At 40.6% G+C, this 14799-nt stretch overlaps 1 protein-coding gene across 4 annotated transcripts in view; it reads left to right on the plus strand.

Annotated features, from left to right (window-relative positions):
• Window positions 1-13091, plus strand: part of JADE2 (jade family PHD finger 2) — a 145378-nt gene extending 132287 nt beyond the window's left edge. For all 4 annotated transcript variants that reach the window (XM_083728403.1, XM_083728402.1, XM_083728404.1 and 1 more), the window contains exons 11-12: window positions 5676-5804; window positions 7280-13091. In XM_083728403.1, the coding sequence (XP_083584529.1) occupies window positions 5676-5804; window positions 7280-8172 (1022 nt within the window). In that variant the 3' untranslated portion in view covers window positions 8173-13091. The remainder of the gene's footprint in view (window positions 1-5675; window positions 5805-7279) is intronic.
• Window positions 13092-14799: the final 1708 nt, after the last annotated feature.

The following is a 14799-nucleotide window of genomic DNA, read 5'->3' on the forward strand; positions in this document are numbered from 1 at the left end:
TAGCAGTGGAATTAGGACCACTTTGGAAATTCTGTGTCCAAACAATGTTGCCATTAGCAGAACTATTAAGAGGGGCGGGGAGAACAGAAGGTGAAGGTGGTAGGGATGTCATGAAAACCTTCAGTGCATCAAGAATTGATGCTTATCCCCAGCAGCAAGTTACACAGTGACTAAGGGAACAAAATTCATTTCAGGCTGAATAATTTAAAGTCCTTCTTTGTGAACATTCTATGGAGCGTATATGTTCAAAATAGTGCTTTGCCCTTCTTTCTTTCTTGCTTGCTTGCTTGCTTGCTTGCTTGCTTGCTTGCTTGCTTGCTTGCTTGCTTGCTTTTTTGCAGACCTTGAGTTTTCCGTAACTGTAGTAGCAAAGCAGCCAGCATTCTAGAAAACATGAGAATTTGCAACAATAATTTATTTATTTTAGTAGTTCTGTTTGAATACACTAATAAACTCTTGTGAAGATAGCAGTTATCATGGCACAACTAAACAATATAACCTACCTACAAGAATATTCAAATATTATCTTGGAATTTCAAATCCTATACAGTGGTACCTTGGGTTAAGTACTTAATTCGTTCTGGAGGTCCGTTCTTAACCTGAAACTGTTCTTAAGCTGAAGCACCACTTTAGCTAATGGGGCCTTCTGCTGCCGCTGCGCCCCCGGAGCACGATTTCTGTTCTCATCCTGAAGCAAAGTTCTTAACCTGAGGTACTATTTCTGGGTTAGGGGAGTCTGTAACCTGAAGCGTATGTAACCTGCAGCGTATGTAACCCGAGATACCACTGTATTACAAGCAAAATGCCATAATAAATACAAATGATGACTGGTATCCAGAGTGAGTCATGGGTACTTCTGCACAAGCATGGGTGGGTTTTTTCTTTCTTTCAGCCTCTTTCCACCTTTGGGCATAGCTGTCAACTTTTCCTTTTCTTGCGAGGAATCCTATTCGGGAATTTCCCTTTAAAAAAGGGAAACGTTGACAGCTATGCCTTTGGGAGAGCACTAAGGTTGGGGAGAAACAGTGAGATAAAAATACCATGTGTATGCATAGAACTTGTGCAATGCATTTATAGATGTGAACCACTTAAAAGCCATTTTGGCATATAAGCAGTATTTAAACTAATAAACAATTGGAGGAATCCAACATAGCACTGAGCAGGTCACTCCCATTAGCATGTGTATTTCTCAAGTTTCACTCTCACAAGTTGTGGCGATAGCCATTTACTTGAGTTTCAAAAAGGATTGACAAACTGATTTAAGAATTGGTCTATCAAAGGTTAATGATAGCTGAAAGGAGCCTTGTGGACCTCCAGCTGTTGTTGGACAACAGCCAGCTGTTGTTGGACAACAGAGACTCCTCACCCCTGTCTTTCCTGCAGAATTTGGATCTGAGCTTTTTGTTTGTGTTCCTTACACAGAGTATATATAGGCCTGCATGTAATCAGGCTTCAGATAAGGGAACTGTTGTTTTTATAGGGTGATAATGGTAACCTTGAGAATTCACTTGAACTATATTATCCATGAGCCACATTTGGATTAGAAGTGTGTTAATATTGCATGTATGCTTGGGAAAGACTGTTCCCCACCTGCTAATCTAGCGGTTGTTTCTGCCAAAATAAGCTGTCAAGGAGAATATTGCAGCTACCATTTGATTCACATGGCAGCTTCCATGCCGGTTTTGTAATTAGCCAGGATGTTTTGGTGCAGGTGTTTTGTTTCAGTCGCCTACTCCAAATGGTTCACATTTGCCAGCTTAGATTTTTAATTTTTTTTTAACAGGAGCTGAACTGATTGGAGCCGAGTTGTCTTTTCTGTTTCAGTTGTAGTTGACTGCTAGCCTCAGGTGATGCAGACTTTCACAAAAGAGCTAGTGAGATTGAGAGAGACTTGAGACTGAAGAAGCTCTTTCCGGCTTCCTGTTAAGTGAAGTGGAGCTTTGCCAGTGACAAATGCGGAAATGGGATCAAGCCACAAATATCAGTTCTGTGATTTAAGGAGAAATTGCAGCTTCACTAGAAAAAGCAATCTCAGCCATGAACACAGTCATAAGGCAGCATCTTTGTTTACTGCTCTCTAGGATTATAAGCCTTTAGGCAGAGCCTCTCCCCCACCTCCAGCTGGGTAGAGCACCCAATTATTTTACCTCTTTTAAAAATAGTTATAACAAGAATACATGGGCCTCATGCTTATCTCCCCATTTATACAAATCAAACCTCTATTTAAGTGAAATAGGAATAGGTTTTTGTTTTTCTGAGACTGATATGCAGATCATTCACATACAGGCCACTCTGCTTTGGCAGTCACTAGCTAGACCTGCGATAATCATTTTCACACATACTTTCTACTTACAATGTGTTTGGATAAATAATCACTCTTGGCCTGGGAGTTTAATTTTGGCACATCATTCTGTAATCCCAGTGGTCACAGAGGCTATTTAGTAACCCCAAGAAATGCATGAGAGTTGCATTTCACTCTTTTGATCTGTAGCCCAGAAGCCTTTACTTCCAAAACAAATCTGTTTTCTTGGAAATGTGCTTAAAGTGGCCTTTCGTGCTGTCACTTGTGGTCACTTTGGAAGCTTGGCTTGTGAAAGATGAAGTTATGGAAATTCTTGTAGCTTGCCCTATATATCACAGTGTAGGTTGTATATTCATGTGATACTCCAATAGGCAACTATATAAGGGGCTATTAATGGCGCAGGTTATGGCCCATAATAATCGGGTTTGCGGTTGCCACTAGCCAGGCCACCCTGCCAGCCCCTCCTCCACTTTGCAAGCAGGAAAAAAATGCATTATCTGTAGCTGCTGAAGGAGTAGTTAAATAGATGCAACTTTTCTCCTTCAAGGTTTCTGACTAATGTATTTCCTCTTAGCACCCCTAAGAACAGCCAGGCAAGTTTCATGGAAGGAATAACATGTTACCTGGCCTCTCTCTATCTTTTAGCAAGTAGAAACCATAGCTCAGTCTGTATCACACCTCCCTCCCCAGATGCTCTTTTACAAAATTTAAAGAGATGGAAGAGCCAATTGTGCAACTTCCTTGTCTCATCTAGTTTTGCCCCCAGATACACAAAAATACCAAATTGCCACTTCAGAGCTTTGGTCCAGGAACTGGCACTTGCAGGTTTCTCTTTAACCCACTTCTGGTTTCCAGAGCAGGAAATGGTTGAGATGAGCAATAGACTGCCAGCAGCTTCTATGAAGTGGGCGCCCTGGTAGGAGGCAGTGGGCTGGAAGATGAAGTGCTATAGGCCATATGTTGCTCACTGTACTTCATATAATATATTTATGTCTGTACCAATTCCTGGGTGCAAGGGATGGAGGAGGTTTGCTTCTTTATGATTATGGGTCAATTAGACAAAAGATGAAATCACTTCCTCAGCAAGTAGTTACTCTGTGAGTTATAGCCCTGCCAAATTGGCGTTGTTTGGAATCGAAAGCCTGCATGGAGCTGGTAGCCCTTGGAAATTGGCTGAATCTCCTCAACTCCTGTTGCATTTAATTGGGCACAAGGATCAGTGTTGTGGATAATTCGTTATTAGTGTTACTATCCTTGCATGGAACGACAGGCTTACCGAACAAAATGCATTGTTGAGATTGACCCAAGATGTCTTTGTCCTCTGTTGTCTTTTCTTTCTGGAGGGAGAAAATTCTTCCTCTTCCATCATTAGCCCAGTGCAAGTTTTTAATTAATGTATGCCACAGAGGTTAATGAGCAACATCTTGGTGAAACACATTTGGCACACTTCACTTTTGGAGACGGCCCTCGTAAAGTTAAGCTTGCCTTTTTATTTTGCCACTGATTAATAATCATTTAGGCATTGCCTCTTGAAGTGGGAAGGGGCTGCCCGTTTAAAAGTGGGAGTTTTCTATTTATCTCCCGTGACCTGAAAAGCACCCCCCCTAGCTGTCAGACTTTGAAATGCAGCTGTTGTTCCTTTTGACAGACTTCCTTTTCAGAAAGGCTAACATTCACATTGCTGTTTGGAAGGATTGCAGCATCTAAACAAAAGCCAGATACTTTTATTTGTTAAGTCAAGTGAAAAATGGGTCTGCCCTTCTCCAGTTAGCTGGCAGGAATTGAGCAAACATCAATGTTGCTTTTCTTTCTTCCTGGAAGTCAGTTCCGTACTTGTGAGGGCTGGGTGGGGGGAGGGAAGTATTTGATTGGCATGCCTGGAAACATAAATTCTCCACATCAGTGGGTTTATTAAGTGACTACCAAGGACAGCCTAATTAGTTTAAGCCAGCAGTTCTTGAACACCACCACCATTTGTATTCATCCTCTTAACACCAGACCGTTCTGCATGCTTGGAAATAGGTTCATAATAGTACGGCCTATTGATGTGTACCATGGTAGCTGCTGTGTTTACCTCTCAACCACCAGCCAGCATGTAGAGGCAATTCTCTTGCATTAAGCAAGTAATCTAACCATGAGCTGTCTATTTATCTCACATAACATCAAAACGGGTAGAAGCCTACTAAAACGCAGGGTGTTAGCATTCCCACAACACTATTACAACAAGCTGTCCACCACAAGCAGAATCAAATTCATTTTTCATGTGGCATCCTAATACGGTCCTAGGTGTAAGCATAAGAAGAGCCTGCTGGATCGGACCAGTGGTCCATCAAGTCCAGCGATCTGTTCTCACAGTGGCCAACCAGATTCCTATGGAAAGCCGTAATCAGGACCTGAGCACACAAGAGCTCTTCTCTCTTCTGCAGCCTCCAGCAGAAGGAGCTCTAGGCAGGACCTCACTGAGAATGCTCAGCATCCCAAGGAATAAGTAAAAAGCTTGGAGAAGTTCCTTTGCTGGAAAAAAAGTAATATTTTAACAAAAGTCCCTTGTTATTTTAGTATGAATCAGCCAAGGGAAATAAATCCTGGGGATCATTCAGATTGTTTTGTATAAATTGAATGTTGGAGCAGGATTCAATTTAGTTTGTTGTATTTGTGGAATGAGGTCAACTCACACAATGGGACATTTTCCCACCACTATCTCGGCAGCCCCTAAATCTGCTCTGTGGAGAGGGAACCCAGAACAAGTTTAGGTGGTACACAGGGGAAGGGGCAAGGCCCATTACACAAATGGAACTTGTTGCATTTGCATACAGCCTTTGGGCTGTTTTGAATGGAATTAAAGATAAGCAAAGTGTCGTAAAAGATAAGGAACCAGTTGATTATGTCCTCCAATAGCTGGAATGCTCTGCTGACCCAAACTTTCTAGAGATGTGCAAAACTGGTACCATAAAAGTGGATTGTGAATCACAGCCTAATAGTCTGATTCACAAAGAGAGGTACTTGACTTTAAAAGATACTGGTTTTAATCCAAGGAGTCTTATTTATTTCAGTGGTTCACATTGAGTTAAATCTTATGTATTCAAATAAACCCGTGTGCCAGTGACCCCATTCATGTGTCTCAAAACAAAAAAAGTCTTAGACTGACATAGAATTGCAGCCTGTGATGCTTTGCTCATGGGCCACAGGGCAAGTTTGCAATGTCCACTTTCCTAAAATGGTGGTAAATGAATTTTCCATATAACTTCACGCTCTACTAGCAGCCGTTGTAATACTTTGTTACATTTTGTTTCTTCTTAGTTTCGTCTGTATTTCCTAAGTGTCTGCTGGTTGTGTTTGGTATTAATGATTTCTGTTTTTTAAACCCAAACAGAGCAAACTGGAAAGAAAACAAAGGGAAGAAGAAGTGACCCAAAAAGAAAAGGAAGAGATGATAGGAAAAGCAGCCCAGAGAAGAAAGAAAAGAGGAAATCGGGGAATGAGTTGGTGCTGGGGCAGCTGGGTAAGTTTGGCTTCAAAAAAGCTGCTTTAGCACCTGTGGAGAGGTTAAATGCTTTAAAAATGTTGCCCATGGAGCTTGTGGGTAGGAAGTTTAACGATTGCCCCATTCAGAAGCTTTTATTCACATGTTGAGTGATCATGTGAACAGGACTGCACTGAATAGCTATGCCCCAGGCATGTGGGCACTGGCCAGCAAGGACTCAGAGTATCACATGTGCAGCATGCCCAATGGCAGGGACTGGCAGATGGAGTCTTGAGTCCACACAACCTGGAACTCTTGATTGTTATTGGTATTGTAGAACAATTCATACATTAAAGAAAGAAGGTTCTACTGTTAGTGAAGTAATCTTCAATATGACTCCTTTAGCAGGGCTGTTTGTCAGCCAGTGACGCTGAGGCCCTTAGGTGTTACCGCCTGCTGATGCTGAGATAAATTCTGGTCTTGGTTTACTAGTTAACTATACCAAACTGATTCTTTATGAGGATGAGGAAGTACTAATGTATTTGTGAACCCCATGTGTTTCGTGAAAAGAGTTGGCTATTTAGATCATAAAGAATCCACTCACTCACTCCGTGGGAGTTCATCCAAGTCTAGGAGTTTCCATCTGTGTAGAGGAGGGATCCCTGACCTTTTTGGACTAGGCACTTCTGGAAATCTAAGAAACAGTTGTGGGCACCACAATATACCCATTTCACAGAAGAAAAGCAAGCAGTTCTCAGGTACTCCCCCTCAAACAACAAACAAAACAGCTGCCCACACTCCAAAACAAATAAAACAGAAACAGCCAAAAAAGAGGGGGGGGACCCAAACAAGGAAAAGGTCCCCCAACAAACTGACAAAGCACCACCATGTGGGGCCCAGAGGAAATCTGGAGAAAGGAAGGATGCCTTCTGTCCCGCCCAGTGCCATCCATGGTTAAAAAGGGGGGAAAGTGAACATGTCAAATTGAAAATACTAAGAATTTGGAAGGGTGCCATTATGTATGCAGGTGCTGTGTTGGAGACCCTAGGATGTAAAGCTAATGATTCTCCTCTAGTTCACTCCTAACTATAGAGTTTCATGTTACTATATCAGGGCTTTGTATCCAGCCATGATAAAATATTTGATGCAAATAGGTGGCCGTGTGATTCACATTCAGGCTTCCCTGGACTGAACAGTCTACTTAGGAGTTGTGCTATTACAATCATACGTAATGTAATATTTTGCCTTGGTCTTTCTGAAACTTCTGTCTGCCTAATTACTGACCCAAATTTATTTATTTGTTTATTTGTTTGTTTCCGTAGCCACCCTGTACCGTAAAGCCCCATGCTGAGTTACAACAATGTAATATACAATTATAAAAATTAGATTAAAATGTTACAATTATAAACAAATAAAACTGTTCTAATTGGAACAGAAATTACCTTTGTGACGGCGGTTAAATGTTTACTGAATCCTAAGGCGTCCTGTTCTTTTTCTACTCCTTTTTGGTTTAGGTTTGTCCACTTCCTTTCCCATTGATGGGACCTTCTTCAACAGCTGGCTGGCTCAATCTGTACAGATCACCACTGAGAACATGGCAATGAGCGAGTGGTCCTTGAACAATGACCACCATGAAGACACCACCCCAGGCCTTTCTGAGGAACTTCTACACGACGAAGAGACCTTGCTGAGTTTCATGATGGATCATTCCCTGAAGTCCCCGTTGAAGCACAGTGACACTGCAAAGAAAGCTAGGAGCAAAGTGCGAACGCACACGAAGAAGAAAGTGGCACGGAACGGCTTGAGTACCATCTTTAAGAGACAAGAGGACTCACATCACTGGACTAACGTGAGCTCTTTGCCAGATAGCACCACGAAGTCCTCACCCCATGATTTAAGAAACAGCAAAGCAGAGAAAGGTGGGGACAAACTTCAGCCAGAGCGCAAGGTGATGTGCGAAGTGAAAAAGTCAGCTAAGAAGGGCTCTTCACACCCCACAACTCTTCCAAAAGCAAATGATTCACATGCCTCCCAGAGCCTGATAAGTAACCTGAGCAATGAGAAGGAGGAACCACTGAAATATACTCCATCTTCTGATCCCAAACCCCTGGTTAAAGTGCCTGATTCAGTAGGTAGTCCGAAAACAGTAGTGAGGTTCAGATTACCAAAAGAAGGCAGAGGGACTCGGAGATCCCAGAGCGAGAAGCCTGCTGAGCTGGTTAATGGACCTTCAGGAAGTGAGAGGTCGAAAGTTATCTTACACCCTTTTGACAATGAGACTGATGGCTACTTCTCAGATGCGGAAATGAGTGACTCTGACACAGAATCTGGTAGTGGCAGAGGGCACCATAGCCAATTAGATTCAGGAAATGAGGATAATTTCAGAATGAGCATTTTGGCATCCTAATACGCCAGATAGACCAATTGTGACAGCTCTGTGAGCCCTAAATCCAGTTACAACTGCCATGTCTAATTTCCACCTGGTATCATAACAGAGGGTTTTGTTTTTCGTTTTGTTTTTAATTTGTATATATAGTTTAAGAAAAAAGAACTGTTATTTTTCCTCTTCTCTGTTTGACTCAAAGCTTCACTGACTTAGACTTATATACTGTAACAGTAGCTAGCCTCTCCTAGTCAAAACATGTGTATCATAGTGAAACAAAATGCAAGCATGTGCATTATTAGGGGGCTAGTGCTTTCTGGTAGTGAGCAGGACATCCTAGGATTTTAACAAGGAGGCCTGAGATTGCCAGTATCTGTTGTTCATGCAGGGATGACAGTTTTATGGGCATTATTTAAACCAAGCAAATAGATTTCATGGTCTGCCTGGTATTGTCTCTGTTTAGCAGGCTGCAGAATGGGGGTACTATTGTAGTAGCCAACTATATACACATAACTTATGGAAAAGTAAATTGTGTGTGTGCATGTGTGCATCTATGCATACATCTGCAGGATTTGTCAGTGTGTGTGTGTGTGTGTGCGCGCGCAACTATGAAGTAAAATAAGCGATAATATTTTTAAGAAGCACAACAAGCTTATTTGAAGAAAGCACTTAATGGTTGGAGGAAAGACAACATTGTATTTATGGTCTTTTAAATCCTTGATTTTTCTTTTTTACCTCCAGTTTGATCCAAGTCCATCCAAGGGTTCAGGAACCAAGATTTAGCCCTATCACTCACAACTTATCAGCTGGGCAGCACCATAAACCCTCATCCAAGGGTCTAGGTAGATAAAGAATGACATATCTTTGTTAAAGCTGCTCTGCTTTTAATCAGTATGCATCCTGAGTGACATCCGATATTATTTATTGGTAAAACCTAAACCTTTGGTTGTCTGAAGCAATTCCCGTAATTTGCTCAGGTTGATTAAAGTAGCCTCTTACCAAAACACAATGGAGATAATAGGACGGAAGATGCAACTCCACGAACCTGAGAAAAATATTACTCAAATGTGTTGGGGTTTTGTTTTGTTAATCAAATGGCTTCAGTTCCCATAAAAGAGGTCAGTCTACATTTTCAGCATAAATACCCAAATTATGGCTCCTGTTCAGGGAGCAAAACAAGTAAACCTCCTCTGTACAATCATTTTACTGTAGACATCGAGAGGCGATTGAACCTTTTTTCCTTTGCCATTTCCCCCCCTTTCTTTCTTTGTAATGGAATTGATGGTTTTCCTACCCTTTCCTCCCTTGCATTTCATAACTGAAATCCTACTAGGAGGCCGTTGAAAGTGATAGACAGATGTCACCGTTCTAAATATTTCAATACTGTTGTGCATAAATTGTGTCTAGTACGCCTTAAGTGTCATTCATAAACTCATATTACCTATGAGTCACACAGGTTTTCCATGTTTGCACTTAATTACACCATTACTTCAGTTTTGGCTTCAAAGGTCATGGTTAAGGTTTGCTACATACTTTCTTGGAGTGACCCCAGTGTGAGCTCAGGGAACAAAAACAAAAAGAAAAGTGAACTTCACTAAAACTTTTTGTTGTTGGTATGTTACTTTAAATGTGTGTATGTGTATGTGAGCGTGTGCGTATAGATATAGATATATATATACTGGGACACTTCCGCTTGTTAATCCATCACTTTCAAACTGGGGGAGATGAAGACGTTGCAGTTGTTCAGATGAATCAGTTAAATTATTTTATGGATGCCAAAGAATATTTTGAGAATAGCACAGCCAGAAACCGGAAATTTGTCATTTTGGGGAGGGGGGTGATGAATGAATGAAAGCTGTTTAGCTGCAAAAGGACTAAATCAGTGTTCATGACACAGCTGAGGCATTAGGTTGCAAGCTTGCTGAAGATGATGCTTTTATCATTTGGATCACATCCCACCATTTTGATTTCTGATGCTCTTTGCTCGTTGCATTCTGAGCAATGTTGGTTTTATGTTTTCTGATGCCAGACATTGGCTGTCCTTGGTTTTTGAGAGTCAGTCATTTTACAAGCCTTCCAAAGTCCTTAATATCACTCCAGTTGAGCCACAACTTGGAGAACCTTTATTCTGAAAAGAAACCAAAATCGGGAGCCAAACACACATCAGTGTTTTTGCTGATTTGAGAAGTTATGTTTGCAAAATGATTTTTCAAAAGCACTGACTGAAATGGAACAATTTGGTATTTGCCTAACCCATACGAGTTGGCAAGTAAATTCTGCTCCTTAATTAAGGCTTGGTATGTTCAGATAATGTTAAATACAGTAAATAGGACTTAGTTTTATCTTATCAAGCTTGCTAGGCTTTAGCTACAATATCCTAGTTATGTCATACAAATAATCAATATGCTGCCTTTTAATGGCTCTTGCTTCCGTGTGCTTCAGTTCAACTATAGCTTAAAAAAAAGAGAAAGAGAAACAGAAATCCAGAATTCTCACTGTACACAGCTTTGTTCATCAGCTACTGCATAACCTGCCTGCTCACCAGTACAGGACAGCAAAAGGAACAAACTTTAAAGAACAACCAAACTAAAGCAGCACCTATCGTCTTGATTTGGATTATATGTAGCACTCCGAGACACTCCCATTGTTACTGTGAATAAGAAGTAATAGTGAACCAAAAACAAAAACTAAAAATATATGGGGAAAAAGAAATGCTTTCTCCCATTCTAGCACCTTCAGCCCATTAATGAGACCCTGTACACAAAGTCTCTGAAATTACACCATGGAGTTACACACTAGGAGAAGCCCCACAAAATGGAAGAGAGCCAGGGCTGCCGTTGTTCACAAGGGAAACCAAAGCCCTGTGGAGTGTTGGATCACAGCCCTTCCATGTAATACATCCACGTTTGCAACTAACAGGGAATAACACTGGGTGTATGTGGATTCTGGCCTTTTTGTATGGAGAAAGATGAAAGAAAAAGATGCAGACTACTTTACTGGAAGCCAGGAATATAACATTGTTCCTAACTAGTTGATGACAATGCCCTTCTGTTCACAATGTCCTTCTGGCTTGGATCCAGAAGGGGCAAACAGAAGTATGGGGTGCAGATTCCCCATGCAGCCCCCCCAAGTCCCATGATGAAGATTGGGGGGGAAGGGAGAAGTAGTATTTTAAACAATTGTGTCACACATGTGAACAGAAGAACACCATTGGAGCCACCTGTTCGTTAGAAAATATATTCACTATTTTCAGTGTAGACAAGCATGTGGTAGAAGACGTAACTACTTTTACCTTGTTGCTTTGGCAAAATGTTAGTATTTTTGTATAACTGCTGTGGAATCCCTTGATCTGGATTCTGCAATGTGCTTGGCCTGGCAATAATGCTCCTAATGTAACTGCAAATGTGGCAGCAGCGGCCAGTGAGTGCCTTGGAACAAGGCATAGTCTCTGGAGTTGTAGAGGAGCCCATGTAAGCTGCCACCTTACAAGCAAAATGCAGTGCTGAGTACACAGAGGTGCTCCGTATGGTTAGTCCAGGTTCGCCTTTGGTATCAGAGTTTTGGTATATATCTGGCTGGCTACGTGAAAACGTTTGTAGCCAAAGGCATTGCTAATGAAAAGGGGTTTTCTGGCAGTGCAGCTCTGACTTACTTTAAATCATTTCCAGTTCTGATTATTTCATATGGTCTCCAGTAGTGACCATCTAAAGTCTTGTTGACGTTTCTGTGCGGTTGACATATCTGCATATTGCTCAAAAATATTTTTAGAAGAACTCCAATCTTCCTTCGCTGTTTTGCACTTGCCTTTTTCTCAACAACAGCAACAAAAAAGATTTGCGTAAAGGAAGAAGAAATTGTCCATGGAAAATATTTTTATGAACTGTAAATGTATTTTGAGATGAACAGAGAGCATATATGGTCTATTTTATTAAGCAACGGTCTTTAAGATGATGTGTGAACGGCAAGCATTTGTATTTGCAATGTAAAGGATGAATCTCATTTCCTTTGGAAAAGCAGCATCATGCTTTGGCATTAACATAGTCATAACGATTCTCCTCTTTTGTTCATCAACAAGAATCAAATCTTGCTTTTAAAATATCAGTGTTCAGTCAACTGAATTTCCTAAAGGCAAATTTGTAGCATATTTTGCATCTCTGAAGATTTTAACATTTATTATTAAAAAATAAAATTAAACTATTATTTGACAGAGCTTTTCCTCAAAACACAATGGAGAATTAGCCATTTCTGTAGGAAGAAAGGAGAAGATTTCAATCCCACCTGGCTCCCCCCCCCCCCATGAGCTCCTCAAAGTGAGGTTTTTGCAAGCTCTCATAAAAAGACTCCTGTTTCCTGTTACCAGGTAGGTGTGTTAATTTGGTTGTTCTTTAAGGAAACTGTAGTATACTTTGCTCCATTCCACACAGACGCAAAACAGGCCCACTCCATATCAGTTACAGGAAACGATATGAATGTCACAGAAGGTAAAGCCCTTCTGTTTTCTTTGTTTCAAAGAAAGTTATGTGCCATTTGTTAATATAAAAGAGAAATATTGAAAATATATTGAAAAGAGCAATTTTAAATTATTTTTGGCTTATGTTGCGATATTTATTTTCTTGTATTAGAAATTCCTTTGTAGAGAAAAAAAATGTATTTTTCATTAATGCAAAAACCTATTTCTCCTTTTGTACATTTTCCATGTTAGTTAATCCTTAAAGCAATATAATGTATCAATTGTTGTTCTGTGTGAAAGCTGTATTATGCATGCTGTTTGTGTTGCTTTGGAATAGGTCTGTCTGCCATAATTTTCATCATGTTTCGATTCAGTGTATGCTTTAATACACATTGGGACCATGAACCATTTGCTTATAAAAAAAGAAAAGAAATACCTTTGCATTCTTCAATGTGTTGGCAAATGCAGTCAATAAAGCCGTGTTTTCTGTGTACTTTTGTTTGGCTATTGATTATTCAACAGGACTAACCTCCATATCCAAAGGAGTCATCTTTTTCACCTTTCCATAAAATCTCAGTAGCAGTGAGCCTTAGACTAGTTAGTATCTATGCAATATTAATCAGTTTCTATCAAGATTGAGGGCATAGTTCCTTTTTAATTCCTCAGTAGTGGTACTGTGTTTTTGCCACAGGACTTAAAAAGTGCAAGAAAGCTGCAGAATAGTAAACACTGTAGAAAAGGGATGTATCCCTTCCATTATTATTATTATTATTATTATTATTATTATTATTATTATTATTATTATAGCAGGGTCCTTCAAAGCATGCAGCCAGTGCAATCATATGCGCCACAGTTTACTCCCAAACAAGTGCACATAGGACTGCAGCATCAGGAGTGTAAATGCCATAGGCAATCTTATACACCCTTACCTGGAGGTAAATCCCATTGAACCCAAAGGTGTGCACGGCAGGCACCAGGTGCTATATACCTGCAAAATAACATTTTATAGGAGTAAGAACACAACACACTGAGCTGTGAGCCAGCTGTAACTTTGAGGTGCCATTGCCTCCTGGGGATTTAAATTGTAAGGCAGGCATAGGCAAACTTGGTCCTCCAGATGTTTTGGGACTACAACTCCCATGATCCCTAGCTAACAGGGCCAGTGGTCAGGGATGATGGGAGTTGTAGTCCCAAAACATCTGGAGGGCCCCGAGTTTGCCTGTGCCTGTTCTAAGGACTACTTTCCTGTTCAGAAAGCACTGCAATGTAGGGAAATAATTTGAATTGAACTACATCCTGCTTCCCACAGTGACCAAAGTCCACTGGTTGGGCATGAAAGCAGTCGTCTCTTCTCCCCAGCTGCTGGTCATCTTGACATGTGCAAAGTATACACAAGTTTATCTCACTATGTTGTATGTATTCACCTTCCCAGCCAGCATGAGGTATGTAAATATACAAAGAAATAAGGGGGGGGGGGAATCGTTTCAATACATGCTTGTTATTTCCTGTGACTTCCATACATAATGCTTTAACCCCCATTGGTTATGTGTTCCAATCTAGTAACTGAGTGAGACAACCACAAAATACAATTTAAGGTAAGGACTTAGAGTTTATGCTGCAATCCTGCAGGAATGGTTGACTATAAATAATAGCAGGAACATGTCAACAATGGAGAAAAGTACAGATAGCCAAAGAGAAGGAAAGACAGACCAAATTATTAAGTATTCCTTTGTAGCTTTATCCCAACACAGAATGATTCCGCTACTCCCACTGTGTATTTCTGTTGTATCATGACCTGATCAACAAGTTTAAGATGACTTCCTCCCCATCAAGAATATCTAGATTGTGCCACTAGCTTTGAATCCCGTTTTGTTTAATTGTCTTGGGAGTCACAAAACACATGGGAACACTCCAATCTAGTAGAAGCAAGTTCACACTAGCTGTAGCAGGAACATACCCTTGTAATCTGTTAAACTAGAGAGACCTATACTGCCACCAAGGTAAATGGATATAGACATTTTGAAGATGCAACTTATCACATTCTTGAAGGAAACGTGTGCAATATTGCATGAAGAAAGCTCAAGAATACAGTTCTGGAGAAGATCTCCACACACTACAAGGGCTTATAAGACAAGAACAGAAAAATATCAGCAAACAACCGAAAGGGCAAAGCTCTTCACATAGTGTTTAATTTTATACCA

Source organism: Podarcis gaigeae (assembly GCF_964106915.1).
Source record: "Podarcis gaigeae genome assembly, chromosome: 2".
NCBI classification, from domain to species: Eukaryota; Metazoa; Chordata; class Lepidosauria; order Squamata; family Lacertidae; genus Podarcis; species Podarcis gaigeae.